We start from the raw sequence: 27,043 nt of genomic DNA on the forward strand, positions 1-27,043 counted from the left end.
GAGGGCTACAGGTTAACCCAGTGCTTTTTCCCCCTAAAAAAATGTTTAGGGATACTCTCATTTTCCTACCCATATTGAAATACTGCCCCTCAATGAGGCCAAACTTACATTCACAAAATGTTTAGGGGAATGTGTACCCCTGCGTCCCTCCAGATAAAAAGCACTGGGTTAACCAGCCCTGTGCTAGTGTTTTGTGGGACAAAACTATTAGCTATTTTCCTGCTTGTGGTTCTTTGGATCCATCCCCTCATGGCTTTTAATGCAAATCCTATACTCCTGAATAGCTTGCATTGTGGTATTTCACTAGACCAACCTGTTTAAATTACAGAATTGTGCAGCATTTAAGAGCCTTTGGGATCTGAAAGCCTGTTCTCCGATTGGTTAAACTTCAACTGCTATGAACAAGAATAACTCCATGACATTTTTAATTTATTTGTATTGCACTCTTTAAAGAAGTAGGAGCCAAGAGAAGAGGACAAACTATTTGCATTCATATTAAATAAAATTAGAATTGGTTTGGGTGACAACATGTAAATGGCAAAAGTGGGGAAATAGATTCAAAGCTCCCAAAGTATATCAGTAAATGAAGAACAGGGTTCTTTCTCTTAGAAAGCTGGACTTCTGTGGGGTTTCTTTACTGCATGTAAGTGCTTCTTTTCTTCAAAGTGCTGACCTCAAGCTTGCCGTTTGATTTCACCAGTATGTGTGGCAACCACTTGTCCATCCACACTCTCCTGAATGATTTTTGTTAGATGTTGGCTGGGAGATCCATATCCTGGAACAAACGTGGGGATACATTATTATGCAAGAAGCGAGGCGTGCTCTATTACATAGATAAAGATGTTTGGGACTGAGGGACTACCCAAGTGAAGTATCAGAATTGTTATAGCACCGTCCTATAAATTTGACATTGGCGCACAGGCTCCTGAATGCCTTGCGTACTAGAAAAATATGAGAACATGATGTAGAGTCATAGAATTGTAGAACTGGAGAAATACCTAGGGTCATGTAATTCAACCTCCTGCAATACAGGAATCACAGCTCAAGAATTCCTGACAGATGGCCATCCACCCTCAAATGAAGGACAGCTCAACACCTTCTGAGGGAGTCTGTTCCATTCTCAAACAGCTCTTACCATCAGAAGCTGCCTTCTAATGTTTAGTCAGAATCTCCTTTCTTGCAGTTTGAATCCATTGATTCAGGTCCTGGCTTGCTCTATCTTCCATGCGACAGCCCTTCTGATATTGAAAATAGGGGCGAGGAACCTCAAGCCCAGGGACAGAATGCGGCCCTCTGTGCCACTTTATCTGGCCCCCAGAAGTATCCCCAGGCCATGCCTTTCAGTGGCTCTGCTTTTCATCTCCCAGTGTTTTGGCCTGACTGGGAATGTTTCATTGAACTCTGGCAATGCCTCAGTAGAGGCCAGAGAAGGGCCAATCAATGTGCATAGAAACTAGCCTACCGCGTGAAGGCAACATATGGTTTGCCCACTTTTGCCTCTGTCATGTGGCCCCTGGAAGGCTGTCCAGCAGGGAATGTGGCCCTTGTGATGGAAAAGTTTCTCTTAACTTGAGGTAAGCATGACATTTACCTCATAAACATTTTGGGAGTGACCAAGCCAAGACATACGCAGAGCAGAAGGCTGAATTCTGAGGAAATTATTCTTCCTTCACACTGTTGCGATCCCACTCTCTAGTTTTGTGAAAAACTTTGCTCCTCATGAAGGAAGTGTTTCTGTTTCTGCCTCTTTTGTGGAGTGTGGGCAAACTTTGTAAACCTATTGAAGGGTATGGGGTTCTGCTTATCTTATTAAATGTAAGAGATGGCCGGGGAGTGGGAATATATCTCCCTCCACTTCACTCCTTTTAAATCCCCACAGCGAAACATCTGTTCACAATGGACTTAAATTTAATAATAATAATAATAATAATAATAATAATAATAATAATAGTTTTGTCTGCCTATCTGACTGGGTTGCCCCAGCCACTCTGGGCAGCTTCCAATAAAATATAAAAAAACCAAACATTAAAAAAACTTCCCTATACAGGGCTGCCTTCAGATGTCTTTTAAAGATAAGATAGCTTAGTCATAGAGTTGTTTATCTGTTTGACATCTGACAGACAGGTGCTCCACAGGGCTGGCGCCATTTTGAATCTTACTTCACATAGGGTATGGTGCTTAACAAGAAGCCTTTTGTGAATGCAATCCTGTGAGCTGGAGCATCCACACACCTAGCTCATATTCACAGCCAGATGTTGCTCACCTCTGGACCCAGCAAGGATGTGTAACTCTTTTGACCCTCATAAGGAATCATTCAGTGGCTGCATGCCAGATGTAGGTGGAGCAATGGATGTGACCCTTCCCTTTGTACAGGACACAACTTCCCAGCCATGCACACCCCTCATCCCCCACCCTTCATTTAAAGGATAAGGACGCTGCTCATGTTTTTGAGATAGAAATTCTCCACGGAAACCCAACCAGATGCAAACATAAACAAAACACATAAAGAATATTGGGACTTTCCCAACAATTATCAAGACTTTTACCTCTAGAGTTTGAAGTGGAGCCCGTCATTCTGCGAAATGACAAAAAAAGGCAGCATAAATTAATATGCACAATGCAAATACCCATACAACTCTATTTCTATTTCTTAATTGGTGTTAGGGGGTGGGGACTGTACACAGCCAGGTGCCCCTCACTCTTCCCTGTGTCTAGGACTTTTAAGTTGTCATTTTGTTAGTCTTTCACAATAAAATCCCGTTTCTAGAAAAGTTCTGATTGTGTCTCTGTTGCTCCCCCAAGTTCCTTACAAGGGCACTCTGCTACCTGGAACAAGTGATTCAAAGTGACTCATGCTGTGCTTATTTGCCTTCAGAAAATATGCTAGTCCCTGAGCCATACAGACACCAGCCTGTCTTCCAGCAGAATAGGGCTGGGGAGAAAGTTCCCCTTGCACATTTGGGCTAAAATCTCCCATCATTTATGTTTCAGCTAGGCCAGTGGCGTAGCGTGGGGGGTGCAGGGGGGGCCGGCCGCACCGGGCGCAACATCTGGGGTTAGGGCAAATCCATGGGTTAGGGGGCGCAAATCCACGGGTTAGGGGGCGCAAATTACTTGCCTTGCCCCGGGTGCTGACAACCCACGCTACGCCACTGAGCTAGGCTCATCTTTTTGAATATGGAAATGTAGTCTGCAGATGTGTATGGAGACAGGTGACCCAAGCAAATGTGGTCACATGTGCATTGCCTAGTGCAGTGGTTTTCAACCAGTGTGCCTGGGAACCCTGGGGTGCCTTGAATGATGGTTAGGGATGCCACAGATAACATTGGCCTCTGTCCCTTTACCCTTCCCTCTCTTCCTCTGATGCCTCCTCGTATCTTTGCTTCCCAAAGGCTTGCATAGCTGTTTGTTACAGCAGCCCTGGCTACAAGCTCTCCAAGCAAATGGTGCCTCTGGGGCTGGCCTGGAGATGCTGGTTGCCAGAAGCTGAGGCAGCTCAGAGACCAGGGATGGCAGCGGCTGCCCAGAGGACTCCCAAGGAGAGAGGAGAGGAGGCTGAGGGAACACTCCACAAGGGAGGGTGTTCAAAAAAAGAGTGAGAGGCTGCCAGCTCTGCAGACAAGGAGTGACATAACTGGGCTCCTGAACTCCACAGAGGTACCACAGAAAGAATGTAGCTGTTCAAGGGAACCATGGACTCAAAAAGGTTGAAAACCTCTGTAACTTTTGAGTAGGGAATTGCATATCTGCTACTTTCTATCATGCATAGAGAGAGTTGCACATCTGAAGGGGTAATGTCCAGTGCATTGGGATTAAGTAAAGGTAAAGGGACCCCTGACCATTCGGTCTAGTCATGGCCGACTCTGGGGTTGCGGCGCTCATCTCGCTTTATTGGCTGAGGGAGCCAGCGTACAGCTTCCGGGTCATGTGGCCAGCATGACAAAGCCGCTTCTGGCGAACCAGAGCAGCACACGGAAACACTGTTTACCTTCCCGCTGGAGCGGTACCTATTTTTCTCCTTGCACTTGATGTGCTTTCGAACTGCTAAGTGGGCAGGAGCAGGGACCAAGCAACGGGAGCTCACCCTGTCGCAGGGATTCAAACCGCCAACCTTCTGATCAGCAAGTCCTAGGCTCTGTGGTTTAACCCACAGCACCACTCGCGTCCCTGCCATCTAAAAGCAGCCCTAAGTGCCACATAAATGTATTTTTTTCAGGCATGTACCTGTATACATGATGGGGCCTCAGTTTTCATGCCGTGCACTTTGTCTGCATAAAAACATACCAATTCTATGTAGATACCAGCCATAGAGTTCTTATTTCCTTTGCCTGACTCAATATTAACTTTCCCTCACCCATCAATCTTTCCATCCAGAAGCTCGCGGTAAGTCGCAATCTCCTTCTCCAGGCGGGTTTTGATTCCGAGGAGGACCTTGTATTGGTTATTTTGAGACCTGAGGTCATTGCGGATCTGACTGAGCTCTTCTTCACATCTGGAGATGACGTGTTGGATGCTCTGAAGCTGGAAGGCGTAGCGAGACTTGGTTTCATCCAAGGTGTTTTCGATGGCGAATTTCTGAAAAAGAGAGAAGAGTGAGGGATCCAATGATATCATCTTCTGTGAAATATTTGTGGTGATTTAAAGAGAAACCCCAGAAACGACAGTTATTTATTTGAGGATTTGTAAATGACGGGCTCAGCCTAGCAGCAATTGCAGGATTCACATCTTTAACATGCCTATAGTCATATTAGATGGCTGTCAGGTTGAGCAATAACTACATTATCCATCATATGTTGTCTTCTTTCTGCCCCCACTTCCCTACTGCCTAACTACATTAAGAATGTACCGTATTTTTTGCTCTATAAGACTCACTTTTTCCCTCCTAAAAAGTAAGGGGGAATGTGTGTGTGTCTTATGGAGCGAATGCAGGCTGCACAGCTATCCCAGAAGCCAGAACAGCAAGTTTTCACTGCGCAGTGATCCCTCTTGCTGTTCTGGCTTCTGAAATTCAGAATATTTTTTTTCTTGTTTTCCTCCTCCAAAAACTAGGTGCGTCTTGTGGTTTGGTGCGTCTTATAGAGCGAAAAATACGGGAATTTGTTTAAGGCAGGAGTCTGTCCTTTACGTACTTTCATGTACATCAGTAGTAAAGGTAAAGGTAAAGGTACCCCTGCCCGTACGGGCCAATCGTGACCAACTCTAGGGTTGCGCGCTTATCTCGCTCAAGAGGCCGGGAGCCGGCGCTGTCTGAAGACACTTCCAGGTCACGTGGCCAGCGTGACGAAGCTGCAGCTGGCGAGCCAGCACCAGTGCCGCACACGGAAACGCCGTTTACCTTCCCGCTATAAAGCGGTACCTATTTATCTACTTGCACTTAGGGGTGCTTTCGAACTGCTAGGTGGGCAGGAGCTGGGACCGAAAGACGGGAGCTCACCCCGCCGCGGGGATTCGAACCGCCGACCATACGATCGGCAAGTCCTAGGCGCTGAGGTTTTACCCACAGCGCCACCCACGTCCCCTACATCAGTAGTGCCATGGCTTAATTACGCTCCATTTGTACCAAATGTTGTTCCTTGTGTGGGGAATATTTGTTTGTTTATTGCGTTTTTAGCCTACCTTTCCCCATCCCAGGAACTCAACTGTGATATACATGGTTTTCCTCTTTCTCATTTCATCTTCACAACAACGTTGGCCCTCTAAGTAGAACTTGGTTCTTGAGGGCTGCTGGAATGTAGAACCTAGGAAGCTGCCTTATACTGACCTTCCTACCTCAGTATTTCCTAAACTGAAAGGCAGCAGCTCTCCAGCATTCCAGGCAAGGGTCTCTTCTAGCCCGACATGGAGATGTCAGGAACCGAACCTGGGACCTTCTGTCAGCAAAGCAGTCGCTCTGCCACTGAGCTATGGACCGCTCACTGTAATGACCATTGTTCTTGTGAGCCGTGTCTGTTACATCCTCTATCTTTGGCTACGTTACCTTGTTCAGCTGTGTCTGCAGGTCAATTTCCAGGTTCTGCAGAGTGCGGTTCAGGTCAGAGATCTCCTTCCGGTTGTTCTGTAGTTCTTCCTGGCTGGGCGCATCTTCCATAGACTCACTGGCGACCTGTGCAACAACAAAAATAGCAACACATTTTGTTTGTGCTGTTGGAGACTCTGCTACTCTTGCACAGAAAGGGCCTGTCTACAACAACATGTATGTTTATGCATTGTCCGATGCTGACAAATTGTGGGAGGAAAGTATTAAGAACTATAAATACTACTTTTTGGGGGGGGAGGTTGGAATTAAAATTGTCAGACGATAATGTTATCCTAAACCACATACCAACATTATGTGGTTTGACAGTGGGTCAGTGCAAATGGATTCTTTGCGTCCTTACTTCTGTTAAAAGTCTGATATTGATACATTGGAAAGATAATACCACGGCCCCCTTTGAATGATGGATAGAAAGAAGATATGACTACTCTTGCAACATACAAACTGATTGCTTTTATAGGTAGATCGTGTATGGAAAAATATAATGATATTTGGAATGCATTTAGAAAAAAGCATAATGACTTCTTAATAAGTTTATACTTGTTAGGATAACAGCACTGTTTATATACCTATATATTGTATTGTACCACAGTTTCAAGTAGTTTTCTCTATTTTTGTTTTGTTTTGTGTTCAGTTTTTTCCACTTTTTTCCACTGCATCTCTCTACTGAAAATGTTCAATAAAATATAAATATTTTTAAAAGTCTTTTGTTTGTGCTGTTGCTATGAACAGACTCGCCTGAGCCTGCTTGGAGCAGCACACCCTTCTTACAGGTTCCTGTGAGCTCTCACTGAGAATCCTTCCTCTGACCTGCCTATATCAGGCGTGAAGAACCTCAACCCTGGGGGCCGAACGCAGCCCTGTTTCTGGCCCTCGGGACCCTCCCTTGGGGGGTCAGCTCTCACTGTCCCTGCTTTGCAGCCTACTTTGCAGGGCAAAGTGTTTTGCCCTGGCTGGCATGTGTCCTTCAGCTCTAATAATGCTTCTTGTTTGCCGGGATGGAAGGGTTTGTGAGTGGGTGTAGAAAGTCACCTGCTGCACAAAGGTAGAATGGAGATTTGTTGCCCCACCCACTTCCGCCTCTGGCCCTGCCCACCATTTGCATGTGCCCCCAGAAGGGATCAGATCCTGCCCTAGGGTTTCACCATCCTTCCCCTGGAAGATTGCTGTGTGACCTCCCCCATCCCAGGAAATGCTGTCCTCCCCCCCCCCCCAGAATAACTCTTCTTGAGATGGCATCAATTAGGCGCAGAGGCTGGCATGTCCTCACTTGCCAGCATGTGCCCAGGTAGGGAGGAAATCAGCTTTGTGGCTGGTCCTTTGAGGTTTGGGTGCTAGCAAAGCCATCCATGCAGCAGTGAACGGCATTACCTCATATTGGGAGGTGGCGTTTCTTAACTATTCACACCTAAGCAGGCACTTTGCCTGCCTGGAAGTCAGCTTATTCATAATCGCAGGGACAATGGGTATGGAAGAACTCCCTGGGGCACTGTCGATTCCTGGAATAGGATTAAGCCAGCATGCCCTCGTAGCACCCTGAAGCCAGCTCCTAATTTGTGGGTGGCCAAGGTATCAAATTGTAGCCCTAGTATCCCCAAAGGTGTGCCACCCATCAGGCCGTGCCATGACACCCACCGGGCTCTTGCCCTTATGTAACTCTGTGGTGCGATGCCTCTATTGACTTGCATATGGAGAGGGAAGCTGTCCCACTCCAAGAATGGCTGGTGGTGAGAAGTTCACCCTTTCCAAGGGCTCTGTTGTTCAAACAGAGCTTCCCCAGCCATTTTTACAGGTGCAGGCACCCCTCCCATTCAAGTCAGTGCAGAAATTGTTCCACTGCTGAGTTACAGAATCATAAAACTATTGAGTTGGGAGAGACCCAAGGGTCTTCTAGCCCAGAATTTTGGGGAGTTGTGTGTGCTTTTCTCTCTGTGTGTGTGTCTGTTGTTTTCTTGTTCTCTCTATACATTTCCCCTTGGTGTGAAGACACACAAAAGATACATACGTGTACAGAAAAGGACATTGAATGCCCCCCCCACCAAATGGCAACCATTTTGTGGTCATGCCTAGCTCACAACACTTAAAAATGCACATATGGGCCCAGGGTAGTTCAACAGGGCTTTCTCCATCTCGCTCATGTCAAAGATTACCTGCTGCTGGAACCAGGCATCAAGGCTTTGGCGGTTCTTTTCAATAATGGCTTCATAATCCGCTCTTATCCCTGCCAGGATCCTGGCCAGATCTTCTTGTGGAGCAGAATTCACCTTCACATTCACCTTGAAGTCCTTGGAAGCGCCGTGTGCTTGCATGTCCTGCACATGAAGGGTTAAAGATGGAGGTTAATGTAAAGGACATCATCAGAAGCGAGAGGAGCCCATGGGATGGCCACATTCCAATCTGTCCTTCCTCTTCTCTTTGGGTGAGAGGTGAGAATTATTTTTAGGATGACGTCCTTCCCACTTGCTGTTTGCAAATCTCATATCTGAACTTTGTCTCTCTTCCAAGCAGTTTCACCTTCTCTGAAAGTCTCTAAAGAATGTGATTGCCGAATAAAATAGGGCACCCTCCTGCTAGATGAGACCAAAGCCTAATCAGATCCTATTTCTTATAGTGGCCAACCTGATGCCTCAAGAAAGCCCACCAGCCGTGCATGAAGGCAACAGCCCTTTCCTGTTGCTCTCCCTTTGGAGACAGCAACTGCTACAGGTGTGCCTCCAGTTCATTGAAATGAATACATGTCAGCCCTGAGCAGGCCTACCTGCAGCAAACTTGGAAAATTACAAGGTGATGAAATGAGATGCTGCCAGTTGCAAATCAGGTTCTTGTGGCAAAAATGCAAAACGTACAAGGGAAGCCCCTTGGATTAGCAGAAGTTGTCAAAACAACTGGCAAGGAGGAAACACTGTATGTTGTCTGCTGGAGCTGGAAAGAGCAAAAGAAGGGGACATGGACAGGATCTAAGGCCAACAGAAATGGAATTGGCCCAAACCTGCCTTTCAAAGAGTCTGCCATTATCGCACCCAAACACAGAGAATCATAAAATTGTAGAGCTGGATGGGACCACTACCGTCATCTTGTCCAACTCCCTGCATTGCAGGAATCTTCTGCCCAATGATAGGGCTGGAACCCACAACCCTGAGATGAGTCTCATGCTCTTTGGGGTATTCCTGGGTCTCTTAGAGGGTTTTTGAGGAAGAGAGAGGGATGGGTCTTTATGGATCTATCAGGCGTTTATGGATTTTTCCATGTGCATCCAACCCAACATTATGAGGGAGGGCTTTGTAAACTCTAAAAGATATTCCAGTGGTCCACGAGCAGAATTGCTGCTCCAACCCCTCCCGCTCTCCATGAATTTGCACAGTCTTCTACTTGTATCCACACCCAACATGTTGGGGTGCAGTTCAAAGGAAGGGGGAAACAGTAACAAAGGCGAGCTCTCAAAACTGGAGTGATGGGCCTGTATCCTTCCCGGTGGTCCCATTGCCAACAATGCACTGTCCCCTGTATGTGGCCTAAGAGAGGCGCAGCCGCTTCCAGGACGGATGATCATGTACAGTTAATTGAGACAAAGTTTAGAGGAGTTGCTGTTGTTGGTTGGCAAATAAACAGCAGAGATGACAAAGGAGAAGCAGGTGAGGTGGAGCTCAGGTGGTTCAGCACAGCTTACACCTGTATCTCTGGCTCCAATGCCCATCCATTAAAAAGTAATTAAGAAAACCCAGAATCTTAGCCCGGGGAGAGATCTCAGCAATTGTCTCTAGCCCAGGGAGACCAGTGCTGGTAGAACAGGATCCCTAAACCTCATTAGAAGCAGATGAGATTTCCCCATATTTGTATTTTCAACAGGAGCTGACTTAGCTGTGCTCCAAGGGAAGAGAAAATTGGGTCAGGGCCTGAGTGTGAGAAAGCTCCCTTGTTATCTTGATTCTCCCCTCCTAGCTATCATAAAAAAACTCCACCTGTATCTCATTCCCACTTATTCCAGAGACGGGGAACTGGTGGTTCATCAGAGGTTCCTGAACTCCAATTCCCATCAGTCCTAGACAGCATGGCCAGTGCTCAGGAGAGCTGGGAATTGTAGTTCCAAAACATCTGGAGAGCCACAGCTTCCCTAGGCTTGCTTTATTTCTTCCGCAGAAAATTTACACTGATGTAATTTAATTTGTTATAGGTGCGTGCATGTGCTTGTTCCTGGAGAATCTGTACAATTGGTGATTTTAGGTGTTTGCTTGCTGGTTATTTGTTTCTTTTCAGAACTGACATCCCGCCCTTTAACAGAGGTCTCCCGGCAACTTCAGATCAAAATATCAAAACAATGGAAACACATGCCAACTTGTTGACTGTTTCTTCCTCTTAAAGCTAGCTCATCACAGACAATTGCTTCCCTGTCGGTCTTAATATTTAACCAGCAAAGAAGTGCAGAAGTAAGGCACAGAGGTTGCCCCGCAGATCAAAATTCCTGTGACTCGGCAGCCCACTTTTTTTGCATAAAAACAAATTAAGCAATGTGGAGGACAGACTGCAGGACTTGGTTCCCAAGAGAGAGAATTTAAATATTTTTGGCTAAGTATTGAAGGGAGGGGATGACATGGAGGTTTTGGGCTCAGCCGATGTCCAGACTGGGCAAGTCCAGGAGATCCTATCTAAGTTTATGGTCAAGCACTAAGCCCCTTTGTGTGCATAAGTGAATCAACTATAGCGAAGTCTTTCATTAAATATAGTTTCCTGTTTCACCCCAAACTGGAAACTGTGATTCACAACTTCAGAACCAGCTAAGATAATAAGACATTTTTAAACTCTGGTTTAATATCCAAAGCTACTGGTTGCTCCTATCTTGCCTTATTAATCCGATATATGACAATCAAATTTGCCTAGTAACTGGAGATGCCTGAGATGGTCCAAGGGTCTTGTATCAATCATGTGCTCTACCACTGGGAAAGTGTTTGTGCAAGAAAATCTGGAGGGCTTCTTTAAAATAGGAGACAGAATATAGATAGCAAGTATATGATCTTCTGATAGGTGGACTTCTGTTTTTAAAAGAAATCCAGGGCTGGGGCGTACTGTAGAAAAACTGAGTCCTGAAGAACAGTTAAATTGTCCTTTAAAAATCTTGGTTCTTTACTTAAACATACTGTACTTTTCCGTGTATAAGATGAGGTTTTTTTCCTGATAAAATAATATAAAAAATGGGGGGTTGTCTTATACAGGGTTGTGCAGAGGTGGGACGTGGGATTGGTTGCTGCCACGAGCAGGGAAATCTCCCCCCCCCATTTTCTTAAATTTTAGTCCCCCAAAATAGGGGGCGTCTTATAAACGGGGGCGTGTTATACACGGAAAAATACTTGGTTTTTTTTGGGGGGGGAGGGGGATAGAATTCTTCTTCAAAACCTGAAACTGTTCTTTTCATCTAATATCAATAGTTTTACGCACACAAAAATGTATCTGTACTTTGCCAAGTCTTGCTGCAAAAGCTATAAAGGTTCTGTGTAATTACCACAGGAGCAGCTGAATGAAAACACATAATTACTCTGTAAACAACGTAATTATTAAACAAGCTAAACTGGTATGGTAAAGTTCCCTTCGTTGCAATATCGTTCTGTGGTTTACATAGTGACAGTGCCCTTGGGAAGCTAAGGGGAGGATGCTAAAACCAGCCAGTGTTCAGAGCACATGAAAACTGTGATGCTTTGTGCTGATTGCTTGGTTGCAGCGGACAATTGCAATACATTTTTGAAAAGGGGTTTCTGAACTAATGACACCAGCCAATGGAACACTAATGCATGTTGGTTAATTATGTTCTGCATTTATATAACTGTGTCCCCTTTGATAGTTAACTCTACAGAACTACCACTAGGAACTCTTTAAGGTTGCAATAGCTGTGTTTTACCTATGGTAGCAAAAATTAGATATTACTACCTACAAGGAATGATAAATCTATTTCAGTTTCTCATTCCCCACCCCCAATCTTTAGTTCAGTTTGTCCCGCTTTTGCAAACATTTTTATTTCAAAAATTTACATGAAAATATGTATGCATTTCTGTATTCTGTTCTCTTGACACCTTTTCACAAGCAATATCCCAGCATTCAAGGGACATTGAAGCTGGCTGGCAGGGATGGAACGATCTGTCAATTTTGTGTTTCTTGTTTTCCTCATTTTTTGTCAACCTTAAATTCAGTTCTCCATGTTTCTGCAGTAATTTGAAATTTATTTATTTATTTAAAAAATACTAATGAAGATTCGTCAGTATTTTATTGCAAATTTCTCCAAATAAAAACTTTTTTTGTCCGCAGCTTTGACTAAAGTACTTTTTTTTGGTGAGGGGGCGGGGCAAGCAACTTCTCTTAATGCATTTTTCTATGTTCACTTTCATTATTCATTTTTGCAAATGCTCTTTTGGTTGGAGAACTACATTGCAAAATTCACGAAGGCTGCGTTTCGCTTCTTATACTCTTCCAGAAAGTGTGACTGTAACAAATTCAGCTTTAAATGTAAACTGAAGTGAATTTCTCTCTGATCTGTACTGGTTAAGGGAATCTTTCTGATATATGCAACATCCTTTGTGCTGTCGTAATCTCAGCAATGGACCATGGGATAGCTGTGCCAATCTATATATGTGTGTGTTCTACTGAAGAGGGTTAAGGTAGGATAAAGCAGTTTGAGAGGGCTTCTGGACTTGGCTAGAGATGCTTTCACCCAGTGTAAGCTGTTGTGCCCATGATATCAATTCCTGGCTGTTGTGCCCATGATAACCATTCCTGGAAAGGACAGATCTGGCTGTGGTAAAATGTACCTCAGTCACATAATGTCTACATTACTGAAATGTGCTTTATGTGGGGCTGCCTTTGAAAGAGTGTTCGGAAACTTCAGCTTCTTCAAAGTACAGCAGCTAGGCTATAAACTGGAACTGGATATTGGAAGTATGTTGCACTATTGCTGAAACAGCCTCACTGGTTCTCAGTTGGCTTCCAGGCCCAATTGAAAGTATTGGTTATCGCCTTTAAACCTATATACTGTTTTGGGACAGTTGACTGAGAGAACGTATTTCTAAAGGCTGCAGTCAAAGATTGGATTCCCTGCCCCGAGAAGACCACCTCACTTCTGCCCTAATTATATTTTTGGAAGGAATTCGGTTGTTAGCGATGTTAGTGAATTTGGGTGGGCAGGTATTTTTTCTGCTGTTCTTGCCATTTTATGGTGGAATGGTCCTTTACTGCTTAAGTATATCTTGACTGAATTTTTACTGTATTTTGGATGGGATATCAATATTTTAAAGTGAGAAATGCATGCTCAAAAGTTAAAATGGAAATAAAGTATGTGAGCTTTGTGCAAAACAAGCTCCACTCACACTACCCAACAGATAGTGCTAATGTAGCCCACAATCTCCTATTTGAATTCAATATAATTATGATATGGCTCATCCAAAACTCAGCTTTCAAGTGGAGAATGAGTCAAAGAGGATTTGATTCAGGGATTAGTTTTCTTCAAAAGCAATAAGAGTGCAATGAAATCTATGAAAGTCATCTTATGAGCCTTATTTTAGCAGATTTGGAAATTTCCCCTACCTCCTCGTGTTCCTTCTTCTTGAGGATGTGATCTTCACGGAGAGCTTCAATCTCCATTTCCAGGTCTGTTATGATGATTGTCATGTTGTCGAGTTCCTTGCGAATGTTCTCAACGTCATCCTGCACACTTTGCCGCAGGGCCTTTTCTGCCTCATATCTTAGCCAAGGAGAGCAAAGGAAAACAGTTGAGGGGACTGGAGACACATGAGGACTGAGCATACAGCTTTGAGGACTCCAGCTAGCCTACCTATTGGATGCCCTTTTCCGACTTCCATGCTCGTACAATAAAAATATTGATTTGGAAAGGCACAATGGACCTTTCCATATAGTCTTCCACATTCACAAAGTTCAGTGAAGCTGGATGCACCCATTACATAGATAACAGAGCAGCTCTTGAGTTTTCTATTGGTATTTGACAAAGATGGGCTCAAAGACTTGGTTCCTAAAACCAATTTTCGCTACGGGCCAAGTTACACATGGTATTAATCAAGCCATGTACCCTGAGGGCAGGGTTTGTTATGCAGAAACAGTCTGCACAGGAGCTCCAATTTGGCCTGGAACACTGGAACACATGGAAGTTGGACTAAATGACTATTTGGGCCCCTTCCAACTCTGCAGTTCTGTGATTCAGCCCTTTGCTGCCCATTACAGTTATGATCTAGACACACACACCTCACCAGGTCTGCAATTCGCACGGGAGGTGGGGAGGAAGCTTCCACTGGAGCAAATGGGATCTCCCCCCACCGTACAAATTGCAGACTGGGGCAGAGGGCCGCTAGATCAGAACTGCAACAAAAGGTGAAGCCTACAGCTTCCTGTGTCCCATTCCAAACTGAGTGCACACACTTCCTGGCACTGGCTATTTCTGCAAGCGAAAAAATTGCCATTGCCCTTCAGTTTCTCAAATTTGTTTTTCCCCACAGTCCCACTCAGATACTAGAAATGAGTGATTCTGGAAGGGTGGGGGAAACAGCTTAAAGGAGCAGAGGAAGGTGAAGTGGAAATAGGCAGCTTCCACTTCCCTTCCATGCACACTCACCAACCTTATCTTTTTAGGTAAATCAGCAAATACATATTGAGTAAATACATGTCAGGTTTGATCCTGAATATACCCTCTTAAGAACATAAGATGAGCTTGCTGGATCAGGCCAAGGGTCCATATAGTCATAGGATCCCCTGAGGGATAGCTCAGTTGGTAGAGCACGAGACTCTTAATCTCAGGGTTGCTGGTTCCAGCCCCACGTTGGGCAAAATACTGCTGCATTGCAGGGAGTCGGACTAAATGATTCTCACAGTCCTTTCCAACTCTACCATTTTATGATATAATAATAATAATAATAATAATAATAATAATAATAATATATTTATACCCCGCCCGTCTGGCTGGGCTTCCCCAGCCACTCTGGGCGGCTTCCAACAAAATATTAAAATACAGTAATGCATCAAACATTAAAAGCTTCCCTAAACAGGGCTGCCTTCAGATGTCTTCTAAAAGTCTGGTAGTTGTTGTTCTGTTTGACATCTGGTGGGAGTGCGTTCCATAGGGTGGGTGCCACTACTGAGAAGATGAGCCTGCTGGATCAGGTCTGTTTTCACAGTGGCTAACCAGATGCCCATAGGAAGCCCAAAAGAAGGACCTGAGAGGAGGAGGAGCAGCAGCATCTCCCCACCTGTGATTCCTAGCGACTGCCTCCGATAGTGGAGGCTGAAGATAGCCATTGGGGCTAGTAAACATTGATAGCACCAATCTCGTTTCAAGAGGCAGGGGAAATGGAAAGGAAACAAGCTGCGGCGCCTACATAATTCCTGAGGTTTCCTCAGCTATCCAGAAAAGGAAATACACCTTCCTTGAGCTTTCAGCCTCAGCCAGGTATGTTATGTGGTGGCAGCCACAAATGAGTAAGAAGCAGTGGGGGGAAGGTAAGACCCCTTTCAACCCTACGCTCCATTCAAGATTGGCCTGCTAGCCAGCCTAGTTGCTGGCCAAGGACCTAGTAAGTAGGGCACCATAAATGGCATGACTCCAGTGATGATGATTTCAACCATGCTTAACCTGTGGTGCATCTAACATTACTGTTATTATTTATTACATTTATTAAATTGCTTGGGGAATAGGTTGGCTTTATTGCACCCAAACGACCAGGTTGTGAAGAATCAAGGGCCAAATTCTATGTCCTTTGCCCATCTCTGTTTCCATGAATAGGCGAGGAGTTAAAGGAATAACTTACTTGAGCCTGAAGTCCTCAGTGGCCATTTTAGCATTGTCAATCTGTAGCACGATGCTTGCATTGGCAACCCGTTTAGTCTCAATCTGTAAATGAGAAAGAAAGAATTCATCTCATTGCAAATGTGGAATGAAAAGCTCAGTATCGGGGGGGGGTTGGGGTTGGCAGTTGTTGTGATTGGTTGGTAGGGATGAACAGATGGATGGATTTCTCAATTTGGGTTTCTCTCTGTGTCTCATTTTTCCAACCTAAAGTGCAGTTCATCACATTTATGCTTCAGTTTCCTTTTTAAATAAATGTCCTCACAAAAACTGGTCAGTATTTCAGTATATTTGTTTACTATATAATGTGCAAATATTTTTTTTTTGCAAGCAATGTTCTCTGACCTAATGGCTTTTCATGAGCTGAACCTATCACCTGCAAACATCTGAAATGTTCTAACTTTGTTAAGCTTCATATTTTAAATGCAACTTTTCCAAAGCAAATTCACATTCACATTGTTATTCTGAAATATGTAAATCAAATGTCAAAAAGGGAAACGTTTGCACCTGCCAGTATCTCTTGATCATTTTGGTTTTGGCCATCTTCAGTTCTGAATTCCCAGCTCCCAAATACTAATGGTTGTTACTTACCTACCAGATGCTATTGGACACTATATCTAATGCATGTGAGTTACCCAGCGCAACCTGATGTTAACGACGATTGTTTGCCGACCATTAAATGCCATCAAATTGTCAGGTACAAGCTATTTTCAAAGAGTTTCCGGAGGATCCCAGAAGTCTTTGTTAGCTTATCAGATGCTCAACAACAACAGCAGCAGCAGCTGAAAGGCAGTTTGCAAACCACAACTAATCTTCTTCTGTGATGCTCAACCACTGATGAATGCTTTAGGTATGTTAAATGACACACACCACCTGTTCACAGGAGATGAGGAGGAAGGCCAACAGTGCCTTCTGTGAACTGAGTGTGTGCCCTACAACAGGGTTTAGAGTCTTCTGCACAGCTGAGGGATTCTATGATAGTGTCAGGCATCAGAGGACCCAACCCCATGGTAGGTTGCCAGGAACGGATAAGACAAGGAAAGTTCTTACCTATGGCTTTTTATTCAATATTCACAGAGAGAGGCTTAGAAAGGTAGCCTCTTGGAATAATGGCGTTGCCCTGAGTAAATCTCCCTTCCCCTTCTTTCCCACTTCCTCATTCATCATCCCTTCTACGGGTGGCTCTGAGGGTCCCTTATTTCTGAGCCCTTTGCTCTCCTGCTTTTAAGGCTCACCAGGTTCTGGGAGATGGTGGGTCTGGAATTTTTTTTAGTGACAATGTGTCAGCCAGCTGCTCCAGCTGTGCCGCCGCCTCCTCTCCCATAATTTCCCAACTTTCCCCCTCGTCTTCCTCTGAGCTGTGATCTCCCTCAAACCCCTGTTGTAATTCTGAACTGTCTGCTTCTTCTCTGGAAGGGTCAGGCTGGGGAGGCAGTCTCCACCATTCCTCCTCTGCCCAGTCCCTGACAGATAGACTCGTGATACCTGGGTGTCATGACCTGTAACCCAGGTGGCTGTCGTGGACCAGGAAGCATGTCAGAACCCACAGCACGCAAAACTATGCTCGCCCCGTCTACCACAGAACGTGTTTCTGATGCACAACTGACTTCAGCCTGATAAGTGCTGAGTCTGCATAAACACATTCTCAGACAGTCCCAGCCACAAAGTATCTGTGCCATTTGTACTGGAAATGTATTGGAAATATAGGCATCTCTCTCTCTTTAATGCAATTGTTTTGCACACTTAATGCAAATGCATTTGTTCATTTAATCCCAGATTGAAGACTTCAGAAATAACTTTCCGTTTTCTCACCTCCAAAGGGAAAAGGATGTGAAGTAGTTTTAAAACTAATTTTCTTTTCTCTCTGCAGCCCCCTCCCTCACCCATGAATAGAAGATGCATTTCTTTTTGCTAGCAAGCAGGGCCTCTCATTTTCTTATCAGCTCAGCAAGACATGCCAAGAGCTCACTGACCTTTGCAGACTAGGAACTTCAAAGCCCCAGAACAGTAACTCACACTAATTTGGACAACTTCATGTAAGCAGATAGCAGAAAAACAACATTTTGTATGAGACAAATGAATAGCAAATTTCTAAACTTTGCTCACTGTTGCCATGGTATCACTAGTGGATAGGAGTGTGCTTTTTGTAAACCAATTACAAGTGAGCGTGAGGGGTCCACAAGCGGTCCATGCGTTCTGGTATCCAATCATATTGCTGAAACTATATGACCTTATCATGTAAAGAGAATGTTATAAAAGTGTCTTGAATTTTGTGTCCTGGGGCCTGAATTTGGAGAATTCCTCTGAATCGTTTTATTCTTACTGCAGTCTGCAATAAAATCTGAATTCTTTCCACAATGTTGCCACTATTTGGCTAAAAAGGACTGGCATATTTCTAGGACCACCCCCCTTTGTAAGGTAACACTCTTATGGATCAAGGTTCAATGACCTGACTTGGCCCCCCCTCCATTGAGAGCGAGGAGCTCTAGCAAGTGACAACATGAGCCTGAGGCTCCCTTGAAGCCTAGAGTTGAAGAGCAGAGGAAATGAACCCCCATTCGAGTGGAAGCCTTGGGCCCATTTAGGCTCTGTGCTTGCAGGACACATAAAACCCCTCCACTACTGTGTTGGCACTGAGAATATTCAGTGCTTTTCTTCTCCTGTCCAACTCTTTGAACTAGGAGTGTCCTTCAGGCACAGAGACAGAGCAAGCCGTTGTGCTTCTGGATCTCCCAGCTCAGACCCGGAAGAGGGAGGTCCCATCACTTTGCCTTGGAACCAAACTGGTACTCTAAGTTTCAGCTGCACTCGTAAGCCAGCAGCCTCTGTCTCCTCTTCATTTTTGAACTGTGAGCTTCAGCAATTGTTTTTGGGCCCCTGCACTTCATAGCTTCAACCTCAGAGCTGGAGTGAGGAGCAAGATACATCATGCTCATTACATCATGCCCCATTACATCATGCTCTGTGTTTCAGAGTTGTAGCATGAAGTCAGAGAAAAGACCTCCATCCCTTCAGCCAGCAAGGCAAGCCAGGGATTGTTGACTGCTGTAACAGATATGACACAACAGGCGACAGTGCTCAAAGTCTGTAAGGAAGTTTGGAAACCACTGAATATTCCTGTACATAAGGAATATCTTTACTCCCGGTTCATGTATTGTTTTGGTAAGTGCAAATTATATCACTGAAATGTGAACCAGACCAAATTTCTTCCGTGTCCCTAGCTGCTGTGTCATTCTCTGCAAAACACATCTTTTTGGGGGGATGTAGTTTTACCATTTTACCGTTGGAACTTGAGATACCCTTAATCTGTCTCTAAAGCATCACTAAGACAGCCTCTCTAGCCTTTTCTTGAAAGACCTGAGTCGTATCACAGAGCCAGGGGGATCCATGCCATGAATGTGTTTGTTAAGCGATGACAGGGAACATTCCTGGGCAAATAGACTACTCCTCTGGGGTTGCCAGAAGAAGCAATGCAGAAGGCCGCAAAGTTAGTTCACAAATGCAATTAACACTTTTTCACTCCAAGTTCTGACGCTTGTTGTTGTTGAACTGTAGAACAGGAAAAAGGCGGTTGCGGAAATCTTGGAATCAATGACCTATATTTTCAGCATTCCTTGTTCTTCCTCTCCTTCCCAAAGTGCATGCAAGAAAGAATGCCGTAAGCACAGAGCCTACACAGCAAACACCTCCAGATGATTTCAGCAAGAGGGCAAAGCCATATATTACAGGAGAACACACACATACATACAGGGATTTTAGCCAATCAGTTTGTACCTTGAGTGTAAACAAAACTCATGCAGAGCCACACAAAAAGAAAACTTAGATGGTGGTGTGATAAGGTGCTGTTGAGACTACATCTTGCAAAACATCCTGGCTTTAGCTGAACTTATTCATGGTGCTTCAAAGAGAGCAGAGGGCATCCTGAAGAGCATATTGGGAGGAAAAGTCCTTAACAGCAGGGCAAAATGTATTGACAACATAGAAACCATAATTTCTAGAATTGTATCCTGAACCAGTGAGGTTCCTTGCTCCCCCATGTGCCTATGTTTTCAGAATGAACTGTTTCCCCTCTGCTTGCCCATTAATCCTAACACAGGAAGGATATGGAGCAAAGTCTGGGAGGGTGGTAGACTAATGCCAACCTTCTAGTTGGCTCACAGTTCTCTTGACTATGGAAGCAGACCCCAACACACTAGAAAAATCCACATTTACTGTATATGTGTGGGTGCCAAGATCTAATATGAACCTTTATCTTGGGCCAAGAAAATTATTTCTCCACTGGGTAGCAATCCCAGTTCAAGCCAATAGAAGCTAGGGGAGAGTTTACTGGCAGAGCAAGGCAGCTTGGACCTGAAGTGAGGAAAAACGAGCAAGGGAGATTGCATTAGGAAGGTCCTCATTTGTTGGCTGTAGTCTTTGTTCTGCCCTCAGCATGCTTCAGTAACCCTCTAAACCAAGTCTGAGGAAAGCCATTCGGGGGCTGAGAAGATCGGTGGCTGAAGAGTGGTTGGCCAAGTTCAGATTGGCCAAGTTCAGGCTTCTTGCTTTAGATGGGGGAGTCAACATCGTAGCCCTCCAGATAATGCTGGGCCACAACTCCCATCAGCCTCAGCCAGCATGACCAATAACAGTTAAGGATGATGGGAGTTGTAGTTCAACAACCTCTGAAGGACACCACATTGGCTACCTCTAGCTATAAAAAATGCCAGCTCTAATCCCACATGAGCCAGCACAGAGGCTGTCACCATGCAGAAAGTGTTAGTTAGCATACAGCAGTACAGTTAGGCAGTTTTATTTTTAATTGTTATTTTTAATTGTTATTTTTGTTTTATGAATCACTTCCCATGAACCACCTGGGCTGTGATCCTATGAGGGTCTGTCTTTCAGGTGCTCGTGTGTTTTACTTCAAAATGTGGTAAGATAGGCCTTCCTGCTCATTCTGCTGAGAGGGACCCTGCTGGATGCCATTTTGCAGAGCTCTCTGTGGCAGCCTCTCCCAAAGATTATGGGAGGTACAAATTACCCTCATTCAGAACCGGAACGCTCTTCAAGAGCTAAAGCACACCGTTGTGAAAAGCCTGCCTTCTTGCCTTATATAGCAACATGGAGTTAAAAGTCATTAATAGGATTAGTCACAGGGATTATTGCCTAGTTAAATGGGCATTATTATGAGCCCCAATTAACAACCCACTTAGGCACGAAAACATGTGAGCACGAAGGCAGCTTCAGTTGACGCTTAATGTAGAAATCTTGGTGAGAACCAGAAATTCTCTTTAATTATCGGGAAATTACATATTTGCTGAGAGGGTGGGCTGTTTGTAAGATTAGAGTGGAAGTGTGTATTTTCCTGCACAGCCGGCCTCATGTGTAGTCAGAGACACTATAGCAGCTCCGTCCTCTTAAGATTGACCCAAAACAATTTGCTGCCTTAGGTAAGAGGCAAAATGTTGGGCTCGCCTATTCCATGTATGGAACTGGACCAGACTGGCTGTTGCATCTTACTTCTGCGCAGGTGATGGGCCAGCATCTTTCACTAAAATTAAGGCTGGGAAAGGGGGTGCAGGGCAGTCCCTATGGCACACAGAACTGTGACCTCCAATACCCCATCCCCACTACCCAGTCTCCATATCTGCCACCTGAGGCAGCTGCCTTACTTTGCTTACTGGTAGGGCCGGCCCAGCATCCTCCTACATTACAGGAAGTCAGGGCAGTCAGACCTGCTGAAGGAACCTTCCAAAATGAGGTTGTTTATGGGGATGGGTATATCTCTTGCTACCCAGCTTGCTATGAGCTGCAAAGTACTTGCACCACTGTGTCTCCGTAAATGCGCTGAAAACAATGCGGTGGGTGACATACAGCACCCAAAATCCCTGCCTGCCAAGTTTACAGTATATAGGTCAAAGCAAAAGGTCCAATTCTGGTTTTATTTATTTTAAAAAACATTTCAACTACAATAGTTGCTGAGTGGTGTACAAAGGTACAATGTAAAATGATCAGTTAAAACTATAAAATCAAACCTCTATTATAATGCCTACTGGAATAACAACAACAACAACAACAACAACAACAACAACAACAACAACAACAACAACTTCAACAGCCACCAGAAGTTCAGTAGGGAAGGGGCCTGCCTGACTTACACCGGAAGGAAGCTCCACAAAATTGGGCCCTCAATACAGAATGCATAGTTCCTTATGGATATGAGCCATGCATCCCAGACATGGGGGGCCACCAACAGTGACTCCCCCGAAAGCCTCCAGGATTGGGCAGGGATGTAAGGGATTAGGCAGTCCTTGAAGTATCCTGGACCAAAATAGTTAAGGAACTTGTAGCTTAATGCAAGAACCTTGAACACAGCCTGGTAGCATATGGGAAACCAGTGCAAACTTCTGAGCACCAGAGTTGCATGAGAGACTGTCCCCATCAGCAGTCTGGCTGCAGCATTTTGCATGAGCTGGAGGATCCCTACCAGGCTCAAGGGTAACCCCACAGTGAGCACACTGCAGTAATTGGGACTTGAGCTTATTGCGGCTGATGATACGTTGCCCAACTGGCAGTATGAAATGGCACAGTCGGGATAGGGCTATATCTTTAACCCTGGAAAGCTCAGGTATACTATGGGAGACAACATATGCCTTGCAACCTTTCTGAGCTTTCGGCAGCAATTCACCCAGTTCACGCCTCCAGCTGTTTACTACTGACTTTTTCCTCCATACGTATCTTCAAAAGTCCAAGCAGTGAAACGAGAAGTGGCTCTGAAACAAATATAGGTGGCGAGAGGAGACACAGACAAAAAAGTTCTGCAGAGTTGCTATATCCCAGGTGCATTCCCTTTGTGTAATGACCTTCAGGCTGCAGATGGGAGCTCCACTGAGAGAATGTCACCCCCAGGCCACATCCACACCATATATTTAAAACACTCCGATACCACTTTAAATAGTCATGGCTTCCCCCCAAAGAATTCTGGGAGCTGTAGTTCATTAACGGTGCTGAGGGTTGCTATGAAGCCCCTATTCCCCTCACTGAGCTACAACGGCCAGAATGGTTTTGACAATCTAACCCTTTTCTCAGGGAACTCTGGGAATTCTTACTCTGTGAGGTGAATAGAGGGTCTCCGCACAACTCTGAGCACCCTTAACAAACAACAGCTCCCAGAATTCTTTGGGGGAAGCCAAGACTGTTTAAAGTGGTGCTTTAAATGTATGGGGTCGTCCAAGATGCCTATGCAAAGAAAGCTTGCATGTCAAGGAGAGTTGGGTGGAAGTTCTCACTCGCACACCACCTCATTTGTTATGTTTATTTTTATAAATGAAATTCAGTTATGAGACCCCCTGCTTCCGGTTTGAAGTGGTATAGTCCAGACTCAGGGCTATCTCCAGCTACTGTTTCTGAGAGTTAGGCCAAGGTTACTGCAAGGGGATGAATGAGGAGAGAACTGTAAAGCAGCAAACATCTTTACAAATGGGAATAACGAGCAAATTAACTTTCTTCAGCAGTGCTCTTTACTTTGGCTTTTGACACTTGAGGGGTATATTTCTAGGGCCCACCTCATTTATGTGATTCTAAGTTGTTTTAAACTGGTTTTTAATACAGTGGTACCTCGGGTTACATATGCTTCAGATTACATACGCTTCAGGGTACAGACTCCGCTAACCCAGAAATAGTACCTCGGGTTAAGAACTTTGCTACAGGATGAGAACAGAAATCGTGCTCTGGCGGCATGGCAGCAGCAGGAGACCCCATTAGCTAAAGTGGTGCTCCAGGTTAAGGACAGTTTCAGGTTAAGTACGGACCTCCAGAACGAATTAAGTACTTCACCTGAGGTACCACTGTATTGTGTTTTAATGTTGTAACCTACCCTGGAACCTTAGGGTGAAGAATGGTTAACTAATCAATGACAACAACAACAACAACAACAACAACAACAACAACAACAACAACAACGCTTGCTAACAGTGGGGAATAGGCTGTAACTCTGCAGCAGAGCATCTGCTTTGCATGCAAAAGATCCCGGTTCGATCCCTGGTACAGCTGGAAAAGATTCCTTGTCTGAAAGACTGGAGGGTTGCTACCAGTCAGTGTAGACAATACTAAGCTATAGGGACCAATGGTCCAAGTCGGTATAACACAGATTGCTATGTAAACAAATGCTGCCCAGTCTCAGCTGCTCGCTGCTCAAGATATCCCTCTAAGTCATACTCAGAGCAGGCACATTCATCTGAATGGGTCTACTTGTGATGTCAGTGGGATATCATCCAATGCCTTGCACTCACTGGGTGACACGTCCCCTGGATTCCCATCCATATCTTATTGGAGCATGTCATCCTTTTCAGCTTGTTCAAGGTCTAACCCACGATTTAGAAGGGTGTCTAGGCTTCACTCCTAAAACTAGCATCCCGGCATATTCTAACAGGGACATTGTGCTCTTGCAGGAGATGTAGGTTAACTAAAAATTATGCTTTATAATATATACATGAGATGCATGTATATAGAAATAGCTGGCATCATTTCAGTCGCGGTGTATCTGAGAAGCAAGAGCGAAGTGCAACATTCTGTCTAGAATTCAAATCGTGTTCTGTGCACATTGGAAACACAGTGAGTAGTTTGAGTCTGAAATGTTAACCCTAACCTTAACCTCCCCACTCCACCCCAAATCAAATTTACCTTCTTTAATATAATAAAAACTTATAGGGTAACACAATTCTTAATTTAAAATCCAAAGATTAGTATTAAGCATTAACACGCCAAATTCAACAAATTGTGCTGCCAAGCCCATAAATTCCACATCATCCACAACTGCAATGTGATAAAAAATATAGAAATATGAACATTTCCCCCCTGAGCAAAACGGTAGTTAGGAGAATTTGCTTGAGAATGTGTGTGCTTGAAAATATATATATTTCAGGGTTGCCTCCCCTCCCTCTTCACCCTTTCCTACCCTTGGAATCCACACCTTTCCTTGAGGACAGCTCTTAAGCAAACACCCAACAGAAGCAACCATTTCAGATATTTATATTGCTGAGCTGAACGAGTACTTGAATTCCCCCATGGAGGAATGTAAGCCAGTCTGCGCCTCCTCAGACTTACCTTCTCGTGCATGTCTGAGATGTTTTCTTCGTAATCCTTGAAGTCGTGCTTGGTGCCCTGAGACTTCTTCTTGTGCCAGTCCCGGATGCAGCCCTCCAGCTGAGTGTTGGCCTCTTCCAAAGAACGCACCTTCTCCAGGTAGGAGGCCAAGCGGTCGTTCAGGTCCTGCATCATCTGCTTCTCGTTCCTTCCCATGAAGATGTCCCCGTGGCTCCCGCCGAAGCCCCCCCAGCCTGCCCCGGCATCAGAGGCCAGCCAGGTGGGTGCTCCAAAGGACATGGGGACAGGTAGACAGCCATTTCCTCCGTGCAGAGTGCCAGCTCTGTAGGGATCTCCGATGTGTGAGAAGCTGCATCCTGAAGCACCCCTGAGAGATCCAGAAGAGAAGTGGTAGAAGCCTTGGCCGGAGTTCATTCTGACATCTACTAGGAACCGAAATAAACACGCAAACACTCCCTCTCTTTCCTGGCAGCGTCTGAGAAGTGCCTCAGCCCTCGCTAAGTGCTTTTAAGCCTTTCCTTGTGGGAGTTCCCTCATGTTAAACAACTATGCCAACAAGGATTGTGTCATCATCACAAAACATGCGTTTCCTCTTGGTCAATTCCAAAACCCTGATTAACCGGCAAATGTGATTGTCATTCTCTGGAACGCCGGTGACATACCAAAGGTGCTTCTCTTTTCTTCCCCCGTCCCTTCCCTCCTCCTCCTCCTCTCTTCCCTTTTATTTTGCTTTTTGCATGATATCAGTGAGGTGTGGCCACCCAAGGGAGGGGTGGAGCCGAACTGTGAGAGCCCCAGCCTCTGCTTCAGGTTTCTTTCAATCACATGGCTCGGTTTGTTTTGTTCAGCTGTTTGCAGCAGCAAGAAAAACTGCCTGAATTACACATCCAAAAACACCGAAGGCCAGAAAAGGGGTTAGGCTCTGGGGCTCTCTGTGTGCCATTTCTGAACCAACTTTTATCGTGGTTTTGGGGGCGTTTTTTAAATCAACTTTAAAAATCAAATTTAAAAATCAACTTGCGACTTCCCTGAGCACACGGACTGTTTTATAAAACCTCTTAAAAAATGGAAGGTTCAACAAATCTCTTAGGAACTTAAGAAAAAGTTATTGAGACCCGTTCAGGGACTCTAGGTCAACCACAGCCTCTCTAGGGATGGACAGTTCCACCCATTTTGGCCTCTCTTGATGTTTCTCATTTTCCAATCTTAAGGTCAGTCTTCTGCATTCCCCTATTACAATTTATTCTTTTTAAATAAATTGTTGCTATGTAGGTGCACATTTCCCTAATATACCCAATCTTATGTGTGATGGGATGTTGAGCTGCTTGTGCGTAAAGTTACTAATCCCTCAGTGTTTGGCTAAGTCCACAAACCACTGTCTGTAACGGAGCCCCTAAACATGGCTCCGTCAGTCGCTGGCAGAATCCGACAGTGGGCGTTTACAGAATTTCTTCCAGCATAAAAGCTCCTTTAACGGAAACACGTCGTCTGGACTCTCTACGCGACAATTTCCGGCGCGGAGTGGGTGTCCCTATAGGAGCTCCTGAAACCTCCTCGCTGTTCTCGCTGGAATTGTCTCTGAGTCCTCCTTCCGACTCACTATCCCTTGGAACTGCCTCTCTCCCCCTGCTGGTTCCCTCCTCAGCTGACAAGTCTCTGCCAGCCTCTGTGAGTCTCTTCCTCTCCAGTTCTCCCGATGGCAGTTCCCTGACATTATGCTTTCCCCCGCTTTTTATATGCATTTTCCCCAATATGCATTTTTTTTGTAGATTGCCTCGGTTCCGCTGCTGAGTCTGTTCTCCTAACGTTTTGCCAAAATCAGGAGCATTCACTGCACAGTGGAGCTGGCCTCAGCACTAGCATTGCTGCTGCTTGCCTCAATGGTGTGGCTGTGGGGACACATCACCAGGAGCGCTAGAGTGTTTCAGCTGGTGCCCCCATGTGGTCCTGACCTCACTGCTGCCCTGCCTCATCCCTGCAGCATCCAGGTGAGCAGCAGAGAGATGGGTGTCAGAAGAGCGGTTCCACAGATCCACCATACCACACCAGCTGCTGCCAGCCAATATCTGTTTCCTTGCAGTCTCCACCAACTG

The 27,043-nt window shown here is 45.0% G+C and overlaps 1 protein-coding gene across 1 annotated transcript; it reads right to left on the reverse strand.

The window, feature by feature from the left end:
- Positions 1 to 412: 412 nt before the first annotated feature.
- Positions 413 to 25,649, reverse strand: KRT23 (keratin 23). The gene is made up of 8 exons (XM_083583381.1): positions 24,951 to 25,649; positions 15,826 to 15,908; positions 13,598 to 13,754; positions 8,185 to 8,346; positions 5,978 to 6,103; positions 4,355 to 4,575; positions 2,547 to 2,575; positions 413 to 775 (listed from the first exon to the last, which is right to left on the reverse strand). The coding sequence occupies exons 1-8, from the start codon at positions 25,362 to 25,364 to the stop codon at positions 675 to 677; spliced, it is 1,293 nt and encodes a 430-aa protein (XP_083439507.1). The 5' UTR covers positions 25,365 to 25,649; the 3' UTR covers positions 413 to 674.
- Between the last annotated feature and the right edge of the window lie 1,394 nt (positions 25,650 to 27,043).

Source organism: Podarcis filfolensis (genome assembly GCF_964270895.1).
Source record: "Podarcis filfolensis genome assembly, chromosome: 13".
Lineage (NCBI taxonomy): Eukaryota > Metazoa > Chordata > Lepidosauria > Squamata > Lacertidae > Podarcis > Podarcis filfolensis.